Consider the following 21774-nt stretch of genomic DNA (forward strand, 5'->3'; position numbering starts at 1 on the left):
GAGGAGAAGTAAGCAAGTCTGGGGACACTAGAGGAAGGATCAGCTACTGAAGCGATGAGAGGAAGAAAACAACAGAAAAAACTGGGGAGGAGAGGTCAGACTGCTGGAAGGAGGAGGGAGTGAGGAGAAGCCAACAGAACGACACCGAGAAGATCATTCCTGGAGGGAGAAGGTTGAAACCAGCAGAACAGAAACACTGAAAGGAAGGTCAGACTGCTGGAGAGGGTGAGGGGAGAAGCCAGCAGAACCTTAGAGCACTAGAGAAGAGTCAAAACTGCTGAAGGGAAAGTGACCAACAGAACAGAGCACTAGGGAAAGTCAGAACTACTGGGAGAAGGGATGAGCTTACAACAGAACAAACACTAGGAAAGAGATCAGACTGCTGGAGAGAAAGATGAGAGAGAATATAGAACAAACACAGAGGATCAGACTGGGAGAAAGGTGAAGCCAACAGAACAGAACACAGAAGATTAGACTACTGGAAGGAGGTGAGGAGCCAGCAGAGCAAGAGCTTTGAGGAGTGGGTCAGACTACTGGAGGAAGTGAGGAGAGTCAGCAGAAAAGAGCACTAGGAGAGGAGTCAGACTGCTGGAGAGTGAGGAGCCAGCAGAACAAACACCTAGGGAGGATCAGACATACTAGAGAAGGTGAGGAGAAAGCCAGCAGAACCAGACACTAGGAAGGTCAGACTAGTGGAGAAAGAAAAAGGTAAAGGAAGAAATCTACTCGCTTCGAGAAAGTAGGCTTCAAGAAAAATGAGGAAGATCAACAAGACAGGAGAGCCTAGAGAAGGTCAGATATCGAAGAGAAGGTGAGGGGAGGAAATCTCACAGGCTCTGAAACACAAAGAAGAAAGATCAAGACTGCTGGAGAAAGGTGAGAGAGCCAAGCAGAACAGAGCACTGGAAGGAGGGATCAGACTGCTAGAGAAGAAAGGTAAGGAAGCCAAGCGAACAAACACAGAGGAGAGGATCAGACTACTAAAAGAAAGTGAGGAGAAACCAGCAAGACAGAGCACTAGAGGAGAGGGTCAGACTGGAGAGGGTGAGGAGCCCACAGAACAGAGCACTAGAAGGAAGGTCAGACTGCTGGAGAGGAGTGAACCAACAGAACAACACTTCGAGGAGTCAGACTACTGGAGGAAGGCGAGGAGCCAGCAGAACAGAAACACTAGGAAGGATCAGACTGCTGGGAGGAAGAAGGGAGTGAGGAGAAGCCAGCAGAACAAGCACTAGGAGAAGGTCAGACTACTAGTGAGGGAGCCCAGCAGAGACAGAGCACTAGAGGAGGATCAGACACTGGAGAGAGAGGGTGGAGGAATTAACAGAAGCGACACTAGGAGAGGGGTCAGACTGCTGGAGGAGAGGAGTGAGGGAAATGGCGAACCCAGAGCACTAGAGAGAGGATCAGACACCTGCTGGGGAGGAGAGGGTGAGGAGAAGCCAGCAGAACAGAGCACTAGAGGAAGAGTCAGACTGCTGGAGGAGAGGGTGAGGAGAAAGCCAGCAAGGGAACAGAGCACTAGAGGAGAGGGTCAGACTGCTGGAGGAGAGGTGAGGGGAGAAGCCAGCAGAACAGAGCACTAGAGAGAGGATCAGACTGCTGGAGGAGAGGTGAGGAGAAGCCAGCAGAACAGAGCACTAGAGGAGAGGATCAGACTGCTGGAGGAGAGGGTGAGGAGAAGCCAGCAGAACAGAGCACTAGAGGAGAGGATCAGACTGCTGGAGGAGAGGGTGAGGGGAGAAGCCAGCAGAACAGAGCACTAGAGGAGAGGGGTCAGACTGCTGGAGGAGAGGGTGAGGAGAAGCCAGCAGAACAGAGCACTAGAGGAGAGGGTCAGACTGCTGGAGAGGAGAGGGTGAGGGGAGAAGCCAGCAGAACAGAGCACTAGAGGAGAGGATCAGACTGCTGGAGGAGAGGGTGAGGGAGAAGCCAGCAGAACAGAGCACTAGAGGAGAGGATCAGACTGCTGGAGGAGAGGGTGAGGGGAGAAGCCAGCAGAACAGAGCACTAGAGGAGAGGATCAGACTGCTGGAGGAGAGGGTGAGGGGAGAAGCCAGCAGAACAGAGCACTAGAGGAGAGGGTCAGACTGCTGGAGGAGAGAGGGAGAAGCCAGCAGAACAGAGCACTAGAGGAGAGGGTCAGACTGCTGGAGGAGAGGGTGAGGGGAGAGCCAGCAGAACAGAGCACTAGAGGAGAGGAGGAGAGAGGGTCAGACTAAGCTGGAGGAGAGGGTGAGGGAGAAGCCAGCAGAACAGAGCACTAGAGGAGAGGGTCAGACTGCTGGAGGAGAGGGTGAGGGGAGAAGCCAGCAGAACAGAGCACTAGAGGAGAGGATCAGACTGCTGGAGGAGAGGGTGAGGGGAGAAGCCAGCAGAACAGAGCACTAGAGGAGAGGATCAGACTGCTGGAGGAGAGGGTGAGGGGAGAAGCCAGCAGAACAGAGCACTAGAGGAGAGGGTCAGACTGCTGGAGGAGAGGGTGAGGGGAGAAGCCAGCAGAACAGAGCACTAGAGGAGAGGGTCAGACTGCTGGAGGAGAGGGTGAGGGGAGAAGCCAGCAGAACAGAGCACTAGAGGAGAGGATCAGACTGCTGGAGGAGAGGGTGAGGGAGAAGCCAGCAGAACAGAGCACTAGAGGAGAGGGTCAGACTGCTGGAGGAGAGGGTGAGGGGAGAAGCCAGCAGAACAGAGCACTAGAGGAGAGGATCAGACTGCTGGAGGAGAGGGTGAGGGGGAGAAGCCAGCAGAACAGAGCACTAGAGGAGAGGGTCAGACTGCTGGAGGAGAGGCAGAACAGAGGGAGAGAAGCCAGAGGGTGAGGGGAGAAGCAGAACAGAGCACTAGAGGAGAGGGTCAGACTGCTGGAGGAGAGGGTGAGGAGAAGCCAGCAGAACAGAGCACTAGAGGAGAGGGTCAGACTGCTGGAGGAGAGGGTGAGGGGGAGAAGCCAGCAGAACAGAGCACTAGAGGAGAGGATCAGACTGCTGGAGGAGAGGGTGAGGGGAGAAGACAGCAGAACAGAGCACTAGAGGAGAGGGTCAGACTGCTGGAGGAGAGGGTGAGGGGGAGAAGCCAGCAGAACAGAGCACTAGAGGAGAGGATCAGACTGCTGGAGGAGAGGGTGAGGGGAGAAGCCAGCAGAACAGAGCACTAGAGGAGAGGGTCAGACTGCTGGAGGAGAGGGTGAGGGGAGAAGCCAGCAGAACAGAGCACTAGAGGAGAGGATCAGACTGCTGGAGGAGAGAACAGAGAGGAGAAGCCAGCAGAACAGAGCACTAGAGGAGAGGAGGATCAGACTGCTGGAGGAGAGGGTGAGGGGAGAAGCCAGCAGAACAGAGCACTAGAGGAGAGGGTCAGACTGCTGGAGGAGAGGGTGAGGGAGGGAGAAGCCAGCAGAACAGAGCACTAGAGGAGAGGGTCAGACTGCTGGAGGAGAGGGTGAGGGGGAGAAGCCAGCAGAACAGAGCACTAGAGGAGAGGGTCAGACTGCTGGAGGAGAGGGTGAGGGGAGAAGCCAGCAGAACAGAGCACTAGAGGAGAGGATCAGACTGCTGGAGAGAGAGGGAGCACTAGAGGAGAGGATGAGGGAGAGGGTGAGAAGCCAGCAGAACAGAGCACTAGAGGAGAGGGTCAGACTGCTGGAGGAGAGGGTGAGGGGGAGAAAGCCAGCAGAACAGAGCACTAGAGGAGAGGATCAGACTGCTGGAGGAGAGGGTGAGGGCACTAGAGGAAGCCATCAGAACAGAGCACTAGAGGAGAGGGTCAGACTGCTGGAGGAGAGGGTGAGGGGGAGAAGCCAGCAGAACAGAGCACTAGAGGAGAGGGTCAGACTGCTGGAGGAGAGGGTGAGGGGAGAAGCCAGCAGAACAGAGCACTAGAGGAGGGTCAGACTGCTGGAGGAGAGGGTGAGGGAGAAGTCAGCAGAACAGAGCACTAGAGGAGAGGGTCAGACTGCTGGAGGAGAGGGTGAGGGAGAAGCCAGCAGAACAGAGCACTAGAGGAGAGGGTCAGACTGCTGGAGGAGAGGGAGAGGGTGAGGGGAGAAGTCAGCAGAACAGAGCACTAGAGGAGAGGGTCAGACTGCTGGAGGAGAGGGTGAGGAGAAGCCAGCAGAACAGAGCACTAGAGGAGAGGATCAGACTGCTGGAGGAGAGGGTGAGGGGAGAAGTCATCAGAAAAGAGCACTAGAGGAGAGGGTCAGACTGCTGGAGGAGAGGGTGAGGGGAGAAGTCAGCAGAACAGAGCACTAGAGGAGAGGATCAGACTGCTGGAGGAGAGGGTGAGGAGAAGCCAGCAGAACAGAGCACTAGAGGAGAGGATCAGACTGCTGGAGGAGAGGGTGAGGGGAGAAGCCAGCAGAACAGAGCACTAGAGGAGAGGATCAGACTGCTGGAGGAGAGGGTGAGGGGAGAAGCCAGCAGAACAGAGCACTAGAGGAGAGGGTCAGACTGCTGGAGGAGAGGGTGAGGGGAGAAGTCAGCAGAACAGAGCACTAGAGGAGAGGGTCAGACTGCTGGAGGAGAGGGTGAGGGGAGAAGCCAGCAGAACAGAGCACTAGAGGAGAGGGTCAGACTGCTGGAGGAGAGGGTGAGAGGGAGAAGCCAGCAGAACAGAGCACTAGAGGAGAGGATCAGACTGCTGGAGGAGAGGGTGAGGAGAAGCCAGCAGAACAGAGCACTAGAGGAGAGGATCAGACTGCTGGAGGAGAGGGTGAGGGGAGAAGCCAGCAGAACAGAGCACTAGAGGAGAGGGTCAGACTGCTGGAGGAGAGGGTGAGGGGAGAAGCCAGCAGAACAGAGCACTAGAGGAGAGGGTCAGACTGCTGGAGGAGAGGGTGAGGGAGAAGCCAGCAGAACAGAGCACTAGAGGAGAGGATCAGACTGCTGGAGGAGAGGGTGAGGGGAGAAGCCAGCAGAACAGAGCACTAGAGGAGAGGGTCAGACTGCTGGAGGAGAGGGTGAGGGAGAAGCCAGCAGAACAGAGCACTAGAGGAGAGGGTCAGACTGCTGGAGGAGAGGGTGAGGGAGAAGCCAGCAGAACAGAGCACTAGAGGAGAGGGTCAGACTGCTGGAGGAGAGGGTGAGGGGAGAAGTCAGCAGAAAAGAGCACTAGAGGAGAGGGTCAGACTGCTGGAGGAGAGGGTGAGGGGAGAAGCCAGCAGAACAGAGCACTAGAGGAGAGGGTCAGACTACTGAGGAGAGGGTGAGGGGAGAAGCCAGCAGAACAGAGCACTAGAGGAGAGGGTCAGAACAGAGACTAGAGGAGGAGAGCTGGAGAGGGGAGAAGCCAGCAGAACAGAGCACTAGAGGAGAGGATCAGACTGCTGGAGGAGAGGGTGAGGGGAGAAGCCAGCAGAACAGAGCACTAGAGGAGAGGGTCAGACTGCTGGAGGAGAGGGTGAGGGAGAGGAGAAGGCCAGCAGAACAGAGCACTAGAGGAGAGGGTCAGACTGCTGGAGGAGAGGGTGAGGGGAGAAGCCAGCAGAACAGAGCACTAGAGGAGAGGGTCAGACTGCTGGAGGAGAGGGTGAGGGGAGAAGCCAGCAGAACAGAGCACTAGAGGAGAGGGTCAGACTGCTGGAGGAGAGGGTGAGGGAAGTCAGAGAAAAGCCAGCAGAACAGAGCACTAGAGGAGAGGAGCAGACTGCTGGAGGAGAGGGACTAATGAGGGGAGAAGCCAGCAGAACAGAGCACTAGAGGAGAGGGTCAGACTGCTGGAGGAGAGGGTGAGGGGAGAAGCCAGCAGAACAGAGCACTAGAGGAGAGGGTCAGACTGCTGGAGGAGAGGGTGGGGGAGAAGCCAGCAGAACAGAGCACTAGAGGAGAGGGTCAGACTGCTGGAGGAGAGGGTGAGGGGAGAAGCCAGCAGAACAGAGCACTAGAGGAGAGGATCAGACTGCTGGAGGAGAGGGTGAGGGAGAAGCCAGCAGAACAGAGCACTAGAGGAGAGGGTCAGACTGCTGGAGGAGAGGGTGAGGAGAAGCCAGCAGAACATAGCACTAGAGGAGAGGGTCAGACTGCTGGAGGAGAGGGTGAGGGGAGAAGCCAGCAGAACAGAGCACTAGAGGAGAGGGTCAGACTGCTGGAGGAGAGGGTGAGGGGAGAAGCCAGCAGAACAGAGCACTAGAGGAGAGGATCAGACTGCTGGAGGAGAGGGTGAGGGAGAAGCCAGCAGAACAGAGCACTAGAGGAGAGGGTCAGACTGCTGGAGGAGAGGGTGAGGGAGAAGCCAGCAGAACAGAGCACTAGAGGAGAGGATCAGACTGCTGGAGGAGAGGGTGAGGGGAGAAGCCAGCAGAACAGAGCACTAGAGGAGAGGGTCAGACTGCTGGAGGAGAGGGTGAGGGGGAGAAGCCAGCAGAACAGAGCACTAGAGGAGAGGGTCAGACTGCTGGAGGAGAGGGTGAGGAGAAGCCAGCAGAACAGAGCACTAGAGGAGAGGATCAGACTGCTGGAGGAGAGGGTGAGGGGGAGAAGCCAGCAGAACAGAGCACTAGAGGAGAGGGTCAGACTGCTGGAGGAGAGGGTGAGGGAGAAGCCAGCAGAACAGAGCACTAGAGGAGAGGGTCAGACTGCTGGAGGAGAGGTGAGGGGAGAAGCCAGCAGAACAGAGCACTAGAGGAGAGGGTCAGACTGCTGGAGGAGAGGGTGAGGGGCAGAAGCCAGAGAACAGAGCACTAGAGGAGAGGGAACAGACTGCTGGAGGAGAGGGTGAGGGGAGAAGCCAGCAGAACAGAGCACTAGAGGAGAGGGTCAGACTGCTGGAGGAGAGGGTGAGGGGAGAAGCCAGCAGAACAGAGCACTAGAGGAGAGGGTCAGACTGCTGGAGGAGAGGGAGAGGGGAGAAGCCAGCAGAACAGAGCACTAGAGGAGAGGGTCAGACTGCTGGAGGAGAGGGTGAGGGAGAAGTCAGCAGAAAAGAGCACTAGAGGAGAGGGTCAGACTGCTGGAGGAGAGGGTGAGGGGAGAAGTCAGCAGAACAGAGCACTAGAGGAGAGGGTCAGACTGCTGGAGGAGAGGGTGAGGAGAAGCCAGCAGAACAGAGCACTAGAGGAGAGGGTCAGACTGCTGGAGGAGAGGGTGAGGGGAGAAGCAGCAGAACAGAGCACTAGAGGAGAGGTCAGACTGCTGGAGGAGAGGGTGAGGGGAGAAGTCAGCAGAACAGAGCACTAGAGGAGAGGGTCAGACTGCTGGAGGAGAGGGTGAGGGGAGAAGCCAGCAGAACAGAGCACTAGAGGAGAGGATCAGACTGCTGGAGGAGAGGGTGAGGGGAGAAGCCAGCAGAACAGAGCACTAGAGGAGAGGATCAGACTGCTTGATGAGAGGGTGAGGGGAGAAGCCAGCAGAACAGAGCACTAGAGGAGAGGTCAGACTGCTGGAGGAGAGGGTGAGGGGAGAAGCCAGCAGAACAGAGCAATAGAGGAGAGGGTCAGACTGCTGGAGGAGAGGGTGAGGGGAGAAGCCAGCAGAACAGAGCACTAGAGGAGAGGGTCAGACTGCTGGAGGAGAGGGTGAGTGAGGAGAAGCCAGCAGAACAGAGCACTAGAGGAGAGGATCAGACTGCTGGAGGAGAGGGTGAGGGGAGAAGCCAGCAGAACAGAGCACTAGAGGAGAGGGTCAGACTAATGGAGGAGAGGGTGAGGGGGAGAGAGCCAGCAGAACAGAGCACTAGAGGAGAGGGTCAGACTGCTGGAGGAGAGGGTGAGGGAGAAGCCAGCAGAACAGAGCACTAGAGGAGAGGGTCAGACTGCTGGAGGAGAGGGTGAGGGAGAAGCCAGCAGAACAGAGCACTAGAGGAGAGGGTCAGACTGCTGGAGGAGAGGGTGAGGGGAGAAGCCAGCAGAACAGAGCACTAGAGGAGAGGATCAGACTGCTGGAGGAGAGGGTGAGGGGAGAAGCCAGCAGAACAGAGCACTAGAGGAGAGGATCAGACTGCTGGATGAGAGGGTGAGGGAGAAGCCAGCAGAACAGAGCACTAGAGGAGAGGGTCAGACTGCTGGAGGAGAGGGTGAGGGGAGAAGCCAGCAGAACAGAGCACTAGAGGAGAGGGTCAGACTGCTGGAGGAGAGGGTGAGGGGGAGAAGCCAGCAGAACAGAGCACTAGAGGAGAGGGTCAGACTGCTGGAGGAGAGGGTGAGGGAGAAGCAGCAGAACAGAGCACTAGAGGAGAGGATCAGACTGCTGGAGGAGAGGGTGAGGGGGAGAAGCCAGCAGAACAGAGCACTAGAGGAGAGGGTCAGACTGCTGGAGGAGAGGGTGAGGGGGAGAAGCCAGCAGAACAGAGCACTAGAGGAGAGGATCAGACTGCTGGAGGAGAGGGTGAGGGGAGAAGCCAGCAGAACAGAGCACTAGAGGAGAGGATCAGACTGCTGGAGGAGAGGGTGAGGGAGAAGCCAGCAGAACAGAGCACTAGAGGAGAGGGTCAGACTGCTGGAGGAGAGGGTGAGGGGAGAAGCCAGCAGAACAGAGCACTAGAGGAGAGGGTCAGACTGCTGGAGGAGAGGGTGAGGGGAGAAGCCAGCAGAACAGAGCACTAGAGGAGAGGGTCAGACTGCTGGAGGAGAGGGTGAGGGGAGAAGCCAGCAGAACAGAGCACTAGAGGAGAGGGTCAGACTGCTGGAGGAGAGGGTGAGGGGAGAAGCCAGCAGAACAGAGCACTAGAGGAGAGGGTCAGACTGCTGGAGGAGAGGGTGAGGAGAAGCCAGCAGAACAGAGCACTAGAGGAGAGGATCAGACTGCTGGAGGAGAGGGTAAGGAGAAGCCAGCAGAACAGCCCACCTCAGTTCCCGACAAAAGTCTCGACACCACAGCAGAACAGTCCACCCCAGACAGACCCTGACCACGTCGACATCACAGCGGGACAGACAAATGAAGAACCCCAAGCCCAGGGATCTCACCCCCCCCCCCCCCGTCAGCCACCCTGATAGCGCTCCTGATAACCCCCCACACCCACTGAGGACAAACACAAGACACAGGTTGTCCTCCGTATGGACTCAAATGGGAAATATATACAAGGGAAAAACATGTTTTCCCAAACACAGTGTGTCTAAACTCTGGTGTCCAAACACCCAGCGCACCCTAGACCTTCTGTCTGAGGGCCAACTATGTACACATAGTTACATAATAATACACAGAGGCACAAACGACCTGAGAGCACAGCAGGAGGGTGGCCACAGCACTCAAAGGAGTGATTGAAAGAGCTTATTCTACTTTCCCCAAAGCACAAGTGGTTACATCCATCCTGCTACCACAAAAAGATTTCCACCCTGATACCATACAGCGGGAAAACGCAGCTATTTCCCGTGACTGTGCCTTAAAACCAAATGTTTACCCGGCCCACCACTCCACCCTGGACTTGAACAGCCTGTATGACCAGGTCCACCTATACAAGGCAGCAGTGCCCACCTTCGCCCGGACCCTAAAGGACATCGCTCTCAAACGCAGCCCCAACACTTCACACAGGAGCAACAGATCAATAGACACCTCGCCCAGACCAGCGAGACACTCTCCCAGACCTGCGCCTCCCCCCCGGACCTACACATAGAGGACCCACGCTGAGAGGACCTACATCCAGACCTCATCCACCCCCCCCCCAAGTCAACCATGCCCACACCCCATTTAGGCCCCGTCAGATCAGACTTATGCCCCTCCTGCTCACCCCATGCACCGCACACCTGCAAAGAGGGCCTCAACATGGAAGTCACACATACATCCAGGCAGTGAGCAGGCCAACAGACCCAACCCCCACTCTTACACTAGCCCAAGGCAATGGCATGTACCAGATGCTCAACAGGCTCTGCTCGCACTTACTGGCCTGAGGCCAAACCGCATGACCAACATCATTGGACACTTTATGGAACACAAAGCCTTCACTATCTCATCCTGGAATATCCAAGGCCTCATCCTGGAATATCCAAGGCCTCATCCTGGAATATCCGAGGCCTGAGGCATTTGGCCTAAAGAGCAGGAACCTGGACTTCATCAAAGAAATCAGAAATACAGACATTGTCATCCTACAAGAAACCTGGTATAGAGGAGACGGACCCACTGGTTGCCCTCTAGGTTACAGAGAGCTGGTAGTCCCATCCACCAAACTACCAGGTGTGAAACAGGGAAGGGACTCTGGGGGTATGCTAATTTGGTATATAGCAGACCTAACTCAGTCCATTAAATTAATCAAAACAGGAACATTTTACATTTGGCTAGAAATTCAAAAGGAAATTATCTTAACGGAGAAGAATGTCCTCCTGTGTGCTACCTATATCCCCCCACTAGAATCCCCGTGCTTTAATGAAGACAGCTTCTCCATCCTGGAGGGGGAAATCAATCATTTCCAGGCCCAGGGACATGTACTAGTCTGTGGCGACCTAAATGCCAGAACCGGACAAGAACCTGACATCCTCAGAGGTGGAGGTGACAGCATTCCCTCCCACATATGAGCCCCTAGGCACAACTATGACAAAATAACTAACAAAAACGGGTCACAACTCCTGCAGCTCTGTCACATGCTGTGTATGTACATAGTAAATGGTAGGCTTCGAGGGGACTCCTATGGTAGGTACACCTATAGCTCATCTCTTGGCAGTAGTACTGTAGACTACTTTATCACTGACCTCAACCCAGAGTCTCTCAGAGCGTTCACAGTCAGCCCACTGACTCCCCTATCAGACCACAGCAAAATCACAGTCTACTTGAACAGAGCAATACTCAATCATGAGGCATCTAAGCCAAAGGAACTCAGTAATATTAAGAAATGCTATAGATGGAAGGAATGTAGTGTGGAAACCTACCAAAAAAAACAATTAGGCAACAACAAATTCAATCCCTTTTAGACAATTTCCTGGACAGAATGTTCCACTGTAATAGTGAAGGTGTAAACTTGGCAGTAGAACATCTTAACAGTGAATTTGACCTCTCAGCTTCCCTATCAAATCTAAAAATGTCAAACAGAAAACCGAAGAAAATGAACAACAATGACAAATGGTTTGATGAAGAATGATAAAACCTAAGAAAGAAATTGAGAAACCTGTCCAACCAAAAACATAGAGACCCGGAAAACCTGAGTCTATGCCTTCACTATGGTGAATCACTAAAACAATACAGAAATTCAATATGAAAAAAGAAGGAAAAGCACATCAGAAATTAGCTCAATGTAATTGAAGAATCCATAGACTCTAACCACTTCTGGGAAAATTGGAAAACACTAAACAAACAACAACACGAATAACTATCTATCCAAAATGGAGATGTATGGGTAAACCACTTCTCCAATCCTTTTGGCTCTATAACAAAGAACAAAAACATATACATGACCAAATACAGATCTTAGAATCAACTATTAAAGACTACCAGAACCCACTTTATTCTCCAATTACCTTTCATTCACTACAGGATAAAATAAAAACCCTCCAACCCAAAAAGGCCTGTGGTGTTGATGGTATCCTCAATGAAATTATAAAATATACAGATAACAAATTCCAATTGGCCATACTAAAACTCTTTAACATCATCCTTAGCTCTGGCATTTTCCCCAATATTTGGAACCAAGGACTGATCACCTCAATCCAAAAGTGGAGACAAGTCTGACCCCAATAACTTCCGTGGGATTTGCGTCAACAGCAACCTTGGTAAAATCCTCTGCATTAAAATTAACAACAGACTCGTACATTTCCTCAGTGAAAACAATGTACTGAGCAAATGTCAAATTGGCTTTTTACCAAATGATCGTACGACAGACCACATATTCACCCTGCACACCCTAACAGACTCAGTGAGCATAGTTTTCCTATCAAGAAAGGCTGCCGTAGGCAGACCTGGCTGTCAAGAGAAGACAGGCTATGTGCACACTGACCCACAAAATGAGGTGGACATTTAGCTGCACTTCCTAACCTCCTGCCGAATGTATGACCATATTAGAGAGACATATTTCCCTCAGATTAAACAGATCCACAAAGAATTTGAAAACAAACCCAATTTTGATGAACTCCCACATCTACTGGGTGAAATTCCACAGTGTGCCGTCACAGCAGCTAGATTTGTGACCTGTTGCCACAAGAAAAGGGCAACCAGTGAAGAACAAACACCTTTGTAAATACAACCCATATTTATGTTTATTTATTTCCTTTTGTACTTTAACCATTTCTACATTGTTACAACACTGTGTATATATACATAATATGACATAAGTAATGTGTTTATTGTTTTGGAACGTCTGTGGGTGTAATATTTACTGTTCATTTTGATTGTTTATTTCAATGTTGCATATTATCTAATTCACTTGCTTTGGCAATGTTAACAGATGTTTCCCATGCCAATAAAGCCCCTTGAATTGAGAGAGAGAGAGGGAGAGGGGGAGAGTGAGGAGTGGTTAGAGAGAGAGAGAAAAGAGAGAGGGGGAGGTTGAGAGAGAGGAGGGATTGAGAGAGAGGAAGAGAGAGACAGAATGTAGTAATAAATAAAGTTGGCATGTGATCAAAGCAGGTTCCTGTTTGATGTAAATCTCATCTCAGTCATCCAGAGAGGGTTGATCAAGCACTGCCCTACTTCTATTGTGCTGCACTGCTTGCTGAACTAAGCAGTGCATTATCAATTACCTCTCAAAACATAGAGAGACTGACAACCAGCTGGAGGCATTTGGGTTCTATTTGGTTTTTAGTCACACCAATTCTCATCAAGCATTGTCTTAGGAACAAGCCTAGTTAGAGTGGAAAAATGTTCTTTGTCCTTTTTCTAAGATATCATTTGTTTTGCGTTTTTCTTTTATATGTTGGAGAGTGAGAAGACAATCCCTATGTCATTCAGCTGCATTGGTTTTCTTTGATATGTTGGAGAGTGAGAAGACAATCCCTATGTCATTCAGCTGCATTGTTTTTCTTTGATATGTTGGAGAGTGAGAAGACAATCCCTATGTCATTCAGCTGCATTGGTTTTCTTTGATATGTTGGAGAGTGAGAAGACAATCCCTATGTCATTCAGCTGCATTGTTTTTCTTGTATATGTTGGAGAGTGAGAAGACAATCCCTATGTCATTCAGCTGCATTGGTTTTCTTTTATATGTTGGAGAGTGAGAAGACAATCCCTATGTCATTCAGCTGCATTGTTTTTCTTTGATATGTTGGAGAGTGAGAAGACAATCCCTATGTCATTCAGCTGCATTGTTTTTCTTTGATATGTTGGAGAGTGAGAAGACAATCCCTATGTCATTCAGCTGCATTGTTTTTCTTTGATATGTTGGAGAGTGAGAAGACAATCCCTATGTCATTCAGCTGCATTGTTTTTCTTTGATATGTTGGAGAGTGAGAAGACAATCCCTATGTCATTCAGCTGCATTGTTTTTCTTTGATATGTTGGAGAGTGAGAAGACAATCCCTATGTCATTCAGTTGCATTGTTTTTCTTTTATATGTTGGAGAGTGAGAAGACAATCCCTATGTCATTCAGCTGCATTGTTTTTCTTTTATATGTTGGAGAGTGAGAAGACAATCCCTATGTCATTCAGTTGCATTGTTTTTCTTTTATATGTTGGAGAGTGAGAAGACAATCCCTATGTCATTCAGTTGCATTGTTTTTCTTTTATATGTTGGAGAGTGAGAAGACAATCCCTATGTCATTCAGCTGCATTGTTTTTCTTTTATATGTTGGAGAGTGAGAAGACAATCCCTATGTCATTCAGCTGCATTGTTTTTCTTTTATATGTTGGAGAGTGAGAAGACAATCCCTATGTCATTCAGCTGCATTGTTTTTCTTGTATATGTTGGAGAGTGAGAAGACAATCCCTATGTCATTCAGCTGCATTGGTTTTCTTTGATATGTTGGAGAGTGAGAAGACAATCCCTATGTCATTCAGATGCATTGTTTTTCTTGTATATGTTGGAGAGTGAGAAGACAATCCCTATGTCATTCAGCTGCATTGGTTTTCTTTTATATGTTGGAGAGTGAGAAGACAATCCCTATGTCATTCAGCTGCATTGTTTTTCTTTGATATGTTGGAGAGTGAGAAGACAATCCCTATGTCATTCAGCTGCATTGTTTTTCTTTGATATGTTGGAGAGTGAGAAGACAATCCCTATGTCATTCAGCTGCATTGTTTTTCTTTGATATGTTGGAGAGTGAGAAGACAATCCCTATGTCATTCAGCTGCATTGTTTTTCTTTGATATGTTGGAGAGTGAGAAGACAATCCCTATGTCATTCAGCTGCATTGTTTTTCTTTGATATGTTGGAGAGTGAGAAGACAATCCCTATGTCATTCAGCTGCATTGTTTTTCTTTGATATGTTGGATATGTCATTCAGCTGCATTGTTTTTCTTTGATATGTTGGAGAGTGAGACAATCCCTATGTCATTCAGCTGCATTGTTTTTCTTTTATATGTTGGAGAGTGAGAAGACAATCCCTATGTCATTCAGCTGCATTGTTTTCTTTGTATATGTTGGAGAGTGAGAAGACAATCCCTATGTCATTCAGCTGCATTGTTTTTCTTTGATATGTTGGAGAGTGAGAAGACAATCCCTATGTCATTCAGCTGCATTGTTTTTCTTTGATATGTTGGAGAGTGAGAAGACAATCCCTATGTCATTCAGCTGCATTGTTTTTCTTTGATATGTTGGAGAGTGAGAAGACAATCCCTATGTCATTCAGCTGCATTGTTTTTCTTTGATATGTTGGAGAGTGAGAAGACAATCCCTATGTCATTCAGCTGCATTGTTTTTCTTTGATATGTTGGAGAGTGAGAAGACAATCCCTATGTCATTCAGCTGCATTGTTTTTCTTTGATATGTTGGAGAGTGAGAAGACAATCCCTATGTCATTCAGCTGCATTGGTTTTCTTTTATATGTTGGAGAGTGAGAAGACAATCCCTATGTCATTCAGCTGCATTGTTTTTCTTTGATATGTTGGAGAGTGAGAAGACAATCCCTATGTCATTCAGCTGCATTGTTTTTCTTTGATATGTTGGAGAGTGAGAAGACAATCCCTATGTCATTCAGCTGCATTGTTTTTCTTTGATATGTTGGAGAGTGAGAAGACAATCCCTATGTCATTCAGCTGCATTGTTTTTCTTGTATATGTTGGAGAGTGAGAAGACAATCCCTATGTCATTCAGCTGCATTGTTTTTCTTTGATATGTTGGAGAGTGAGAAGACAATCCCTATGTCATTCAGTTGCATTGTTTTTCTTGTATATGTTGGAGAGTGAGAAGACAATCCCTATGTCATTCAGCTGCATTGTTTTTCTTTGATATGTTGGAGAGTGAGAAGACAATCCCTATGTCATTCAGTTGCATTGTTTTTCTTGTATATGTTGGAGAGTGAGAAGACAATCCCTATGTCATTCAGCTGCATTGTTTTTCTTTGATATGTTGGAGAGTGAGAAGACAATCCCTATGTCATTCAGTTGCATTGTTTTTCTTTTATATGTTGGAGAGTGAGAAGACAATCCCTATGTCATTCAGCTGCATTGTTTTTCTTGATATGTTGGAGAGTGAGAAGACAATCCCTATGTCATTCAGCTGCATTGTTTTTCTTGATATGTTGGAGAGTGAGAAGACAATCCCTATGTCATTCAGCTGCATTGTTTTTCTTTGATATGTTGGAGAGTGAGAAGACAATCCCTATGTCATTCAGCTGCATTGTTTTTCTTGTATATGTTGGAGAGTGAGAAGACAATCCCTATGTCATTCAGCTGCATTGTTTTTCAGCTGTCATTCAGCTGCATTTTTTTCTTTTGTATATGTTGGAGAGTGAAGACAATCCCTATGTCATTCAGCTGCATTGGTTTTCTTTTATATGTTGGAGAGTGAGAAGACAATCCCTATGTCATTCAGCTGCATTGTTTTTCTTTGATATGTTGGAGAGTGAGAAGACAATCCCTATGTCATTCAGCTGCATTGTTTTTCTTTGATATGTTGGAGAGTGAGAAGACAATCCCTATGTCATTCAGCTGCATTGTTTTTCTTTGATATGTTGGAGAGTGAGAAGACAATCCCTATGTCATTCAGCTGCATTGTTTTTCTTGTATATGTTGGAGAGTGAGAAGACAATCCCTATGTCATTCAGCTGCATTGTTTTTCTTTGATATGTTGGAGAGTGAGAAGACAATCCCTATGTCATTCAGTTGCATTGTTTTTCTTGTATATGTTGGAGAGTGAGAAGACAATCCCTATGTCATTCAGCTGCATTGTTTTTCTTTGATATGTTGGAGAGTGAGAAGACAATCCCTATGTCATTCAGTTGCATTGTTTTTCTTGTATATGTTGGAGAGTGAGAAGACAATCCCTATGTCATTCAGCTGCATTGTTTTTCTTTGATATGTTGGAGAGTGAGAAGACAATCCCTATGTCATTCAGTTGCATTGTTTTTCTTTTATATGTTGGAGAGTGAGAAGACAATCCCTATGTCATTCAGCTGCATTGTTTTTCTTGTATATGTTGGAGAGTGAGAAGACAATCCCTATGTCATTCAGCTGCATTGTTTTTCTTTGATATGTTGGAGAGTGAGAAGACAATCCCTATGTCATTCAGTTGCATTGTTTTTCTTGTATATGTTGGAGAGTGAGAAGACAATCCCTATGTCATTCAGCTGCATTGTTTTTCTTGTATATGTTGGAGAGTGAGAAGACAATCCCTATGTCATTCAGCTGCATTGTTTTTCTTGTATATGTTGGAGAGTGAGAAGACAATCCCTATGTCATTCAGCTGCATTGTTTTTCTTGTATATGTTGGAGAGTGAGAAGACAATCCCTATGTCATTCAGCTGCATTGTTTTGAGTCATCCAAACAATTTATTTCCAGTTCAAGGTTTACTTATTCACTGGTGCCAAACATAATGTTTAGAAGGATTTAGTCTAGAGCCCTATGATTACCAATCCATAACAAAGATGTGGAAACACTAACCAAACAATACATGAACTGAACTGAATCTTCTATTTGCTCAAGCTCAGTTCTGTTACAAACTGGGAGGGGAGGAGAGTGGGAGAGACATGAGAGACTGGGAGGCAGAGAGCAGAGACTAGGAGAGAGAGGAGAGCCTGGGAGAGAGAGGAGAGACTGGAAGAGAGTGAGGAGAGACTGGGAGAGAGGGGAGAAACAGGGAGAGAAGAGAGACCTAGAGAGGAGAGACAGAGGAGAGACTGGGAGAGAGAGGGGACACAGAGAGAGGAGACACAGAGAGAGGAGAGACAGAGAGAGGGGAGACAGAGAGAGAGAGGAGAGACAGAGAGAGAGGAGAGACAGAGAGAGAGGAGAGACAGAGAGAGGAGACAGAGAGAGAGAGGAGAGACTGGGAGAGAGAGAGGATAGACTGGGAGAGAGACACAGAGAGAGGAGAGACTGGGAGCGAGAGAGGGGACACAGAGAGAGGAGACACAGAGAAAGGAGAGACAGAGAGAGGAGAGACAGAGAGGAGAGACAGAGAGCGGAGAGACAGAGAGAGAGAGAGGAGACAGAGACAGGAGAGACAGAGAGAGAGAGGAGAGACTGGGAGAGAGGAGGGACAGAGAGAGAAAGAGGAGAGACTGATAAGAGACACAGAGAGAGTAGAGACAGAGAGAGGAGAGACTAGGAGAGAGAGAGGAGAGAGGAGAGACTGGGAGAGAGATGAGAGACTGGGAGAGAGAGAGGAGAGACTGGGAGAGAGAGAGAAGAGGCTGGGAGAGACAGAGAGAGGAGAGACTGATAAGAGAGAGTAGAGACAGAGAGAGGAGAGACTAGGAGAGAGAGAGGAGAGACTGGGAGAGAGATGAGAGACTGGGAGAGAGAGAGGAGAAACTGGAAGAGAGAGAAAACAGACTGGGAGAGAGAAGAGACAGAGAGAGAGGAGACACAGAGAGAGCAGAGACTGGAGAGGAGAGACTGGGAGAGAGAGAGGACAGACAGACAGAGAGAGAGAGAGAGAGAGAGAGAGGACAGACAGAGAGAGAGAGTAGAGACAGATAGAGGAGAGACAGAGAGAGGAGAGACTGGGAGAGAAGAGACTGGGAGAGAAGAGACTGGGAGAGAGAGGAGAGACTGGAAGAGAGAGAAAACAGACTGGGAGAGAGAAGAGACAGAGAGAGAGGAGACACAGAGAGAGCAGAGACTGGAGAGGAGACACTGGGAGAGAGAGAGGACAGACAGAAAGAGAGAGAGAGGACAGACAAAGAGAGAGAGTAGAGACAGAGAGAGGAGAGACAGAGAGAGGAGAGACTGGGAGAGAAGCGACTGGGAGAGAAGAGACTGGGAGAGAGAGAGGACAGACTGGGAGAGAGAGAGGACAGACTGGGAGAGAGAGAGGAGAGACTGGAAGAGAGAGATGAGAGAGAGGAGAGACTAGAGGAGAGAGGAGAGACAGAGATAGGATAGACTGGGAGAGAGAGGACAGACTGGGAGAGAGAGGACATACTGGGAGAGAGAGGAGAGACTGGAAGAGATAGGAGAGACTGGGAGAGAGAGGACAGACTGGGAGAGAGAGGGGAGACAGAATAGGAGAGACTGGAAGAGAGGAGATACTGGAAGAGAGAGGAGAGACTGGGAGAGGGAGAGGAGAGACTGGGAGATAGCGAGGAGAGACTGGGAGAGAGAGGAGACAGAGGAGAGACAGAGGAGAGACCGGGAGAGAGAGGAGAGACTGGAAGAGAGTGGAGAGACTAGAGGAGAGAGGAGAGACTGGAAGAGAGAGGAGAGACTGGGAGAGAGAGAGGAGAGACTGGGAGAGAGAGGAGAGACTGGAAGAGAGAGGAGAGACTGGAAGAGAGGAGAGACAGGGAGAGAGGAGAGACAGGGAGAGAGAGGAGAGACTGGAAGATAGAGGAGAGACTGGAAGAGAGTGGAGAGACTAGGAGAGAGAGAGGAGAGACTGGAAGAGTGAAGAGAGACTGGGAGAGAGAGAGGAGAGACCGGGAGAGAGAGGAGAGACTGGAAGAGAGAGGAGAGACTGGAAGAGAGGAGAGACAGGGAGAGAGAGGAGAGACTGGAAGATAGAGGAGAGACTGGAAGAGATAGGAGAGACTGGAAGAGTGAAGAGAGACTGGAAGAGAGAGGAGAGACTGGAAGAGAGGAGAGACTGGGAGAGAGAAAGGAGAGGCTGTGAGAGAGAGGAGAGACTGGAGAGAGAAGAGAGACTGGAAGAGAGAGGAGAGACTGGAAGAGAGAGGAGAGAATGGGAGAGCGAGAGGAGAGACTGTGAGAGACGGGAGAGAGAGGAGAGACTGAGAGAGAGAGGAGAGACTGGAAGAGATAGGAGAGACAGAGATAGGAGAGACTGGGATAGAGAGGACAGACTGGGAGAGAGAGGAGAGACAGAGATAGGAGAGACTGGGAGAGAGAGGAGAGACGGAGATAGGAGAGACTGGGAGAGAGCGAGGACAGACTGGGAGAGAGAGGAGAAACAGAGATAGGAGAGACTGGGAGAGAGGAGAGACTGGGAGAGAGAGGAGAGACTGGAAGAGAGGAGATACTGGAAGAGAGAGGAGAGACTGGGAGAGGGAGAGGAAAGACTGGGAGATAGAGAGGAGAGACTGGGAGAGAGAGGTGACAGAGGAGAGACAGAGGAGAGATTGGGAGAGAGAGGAGCGACAGAGAGGAGAGAGAGGAGAGACAGAGGAGAGACTGGGAGAGAGAGGAGAGACTGCGAGAGAGATGAGAAACTAGGAGAGAGAGAGGAGAGACTATGAGAGAGGAGAGACAGAGAGACTGGGAGAGAGAGGAAAGACTAGAGGAGAAGGGGAGAGACTATGAGAGAGGAGAGACTGGGAGAGAGAGAATGGGAGAGAAAGAGAAGAGACTGGGAGAGAGAGAATGGGAGAGAAAGAGAAGAGACTGGGAGAGAGAGAATGGGAGAGAAAGAGAAGAGACTGGGAGAGAGAGAATGGGAGAGAAAGAGAAGAGACTGGGAGCAATGAGGCTACAGGCTACAGGACAGCTGGATCAGCTGGTGCGTTGAAGGAAAAATGATGACGTAAGCAAACACAAGCAAAAACAAAGAGGAATAAAATAGCTTCTGCAATCAATCATGGTGACAGGAAGTAGATTTAGCAAAGAGGAAAAGAGTATGAGAATGTTAAACCTCTACACACGCAGCAGCATATCAAACCAAGGGCACATGAACACGCAAACTAGACTTGCCCTCAGCTTCTCATTCCAATCATACTGTATGCTTTATGTCTGAAAACCCAGAATACACACAAGAGCGGAGTGTAATACCATTCCTGTGGTACCTCTGCTATTCTCCTGCATAAATTCCAATTCTAATCCACCTAATGTTTGCTTCACTGTCATCAATATTACATTGTTATTGCAATTGAATAGGAATGAAATTACATGAGTAATTTCAACTAATTATTCCAGTCATTAGCTACCTAGTCAGGTGCTGCCTTTGAAATCTGTTCACTTAATAGTCAAGTGGATTCTAGTATAATGGATAGTGGCAGTGACCTAATAAAGTAATAACACTGACCAGCTAGAAATACAAGATCAAGTAACCAGGAGAAATGGCTGAATGAAGCAACTAATCCTACATATAGACACTGAGGCCTAAGCAGGCTGGTAGTGTCGAGAGGCCTGGGAGTAAAGTAGGCACCTTACCCACGATCAGGTGCTTGCAGAGCTGGCAGTGGGTGGGCTTGCGGAAAATGTGGTCCTGGAAGCAGTGGTTCACCAGCGTCAGTGGGCGGGTTGGGGGCGGGGCCTTGGAAGACAGCGAGGGGGAGGGGCTTAGAGACGGGGAGTGGGAGCAGAGGGAGGGGTTGGGGCTGAGTGACGGAGAGCGGGAGGGTGAGCATTCACTGGCGAGGGGAGAGCCAGGGGGCGGGGAGGGGGGTGGCGGGTCGGTGATGAAGTCTGGGGGGAGACGGGCGTCACTGTAGGACCTCTGGAAGAAGTTCTCCACACTCTTACTACGCATCAGGGTCTTAAAGGAGAGGGAGCGCTTCAGACGCTGGAGCTGCAGGGAGGGAGAGAGGAGAGAGGAGAGCCTCAGGAGAACATTCACTACAGATATCAACACATCAGGGTCTTAAAGGAGAGGGAGCGCTTCAGACGCTGGAGCTGCAGGGAGGGAGAGAGGAGAGAGGAGAGCCTCAGGAGAACATTCACTACAGATATCAACACATCAGGGTCTTAAAGGAGAGGGAGCGCTTCAGACGCTGGAGCTGCAGGGAGGGAGAGAGGAGAGAGGGGAGCCTCAGGAGAACATTCACTACAGATATCAACACATCAGGGTCTTAAAGGAGAGGGAGCGCTTCAGACGCTGGAGCTGCAGGGAGGGAGAGAGGAGAGAGGAGAGCCTCAGGAGAACATTCACTACAGATATCAACACATCAGGGTCTTAAAGGAGAGGGAGCGCTTCAGACGCTGGAGCTGCAGGGAGGGAGAGAGGAGAGAGGAGAGCCTCAGGAGAACATTCACTACAGATATCAACACATCAGGGTCTTAAAGGAGAGGGAGCGCTTCAGACGCTGGAGCTGCAGGGAGGGAGAGAGGAGAGAGGAGAGCCTCAGGAGAACATTCACTACAGATATCAACACATCAGGGTCTTAAAGGAGAGGGAGCGCTTCAGACGCTGGAGCTGCAGGGAGGGAGAGAGGAGAGAGGAGAGCCTCAGGAGAACATTCACTACAGATATCAACACATCAGGGTCTTAAAGGAGAGGGAGCGCTTCAGACGCTGGAGCTGCAGGGAGGGAGAGAGGAGAGAGGAGAGCCTCAGGAGAACATTCACTACAGATATAAACACGTGAGGGATTTCACAGGTACAATAACAGGTGTACGTACCAGTGTTCCCCCGAGAGGATGAACAAGCAAT

At 49.8% G+C, this 21774-nt stretch overlaps 1 protein-coding gene across 1 annotated transcript in view; it reads right to left on the bottom strand.

The window, feature by feature from the left end:
• Positions 1–20908, bottom strand: part of LOC123999737 (SH3 and cysteine-rich domain-containing protein 2-like) — a 41580-nt gene extending 20672 nt beyond the window's left edge. The window contains exon 1 of the mRNA XM_046305769.1: positions 20557–20908. Coding sequence (XP_046161725.1) covers positions 20557–20875 — 319 coding nt within the window. The 5' untranslated portion in view covers positions 20876–20908. The remainder of the gene's footprint in view (positions 1–20556) is intronic.
• Between the last annotated feature and the right edge of the window lie 866 nt (positions 20909–21774).

Source organism: Oncorhynchus gorbuscha, linkage group LG16 (genome assembly GCF_021184085.1).
Source record: "Oncorhynchus gorbuscha isolate QuinsamMale2020 ecotype Even-year linkage group LG16, OgorEven_v1.0, whole genome shotgun sequence".
NCBI classification, from domain to species: domain Eukaryota; kingdom Metazoa; phylum Chordata; class Actinopteri; order Salmoniformes; family Salmonidae; genus Oncorhynchus; species Oncorhynchus gorbuscha.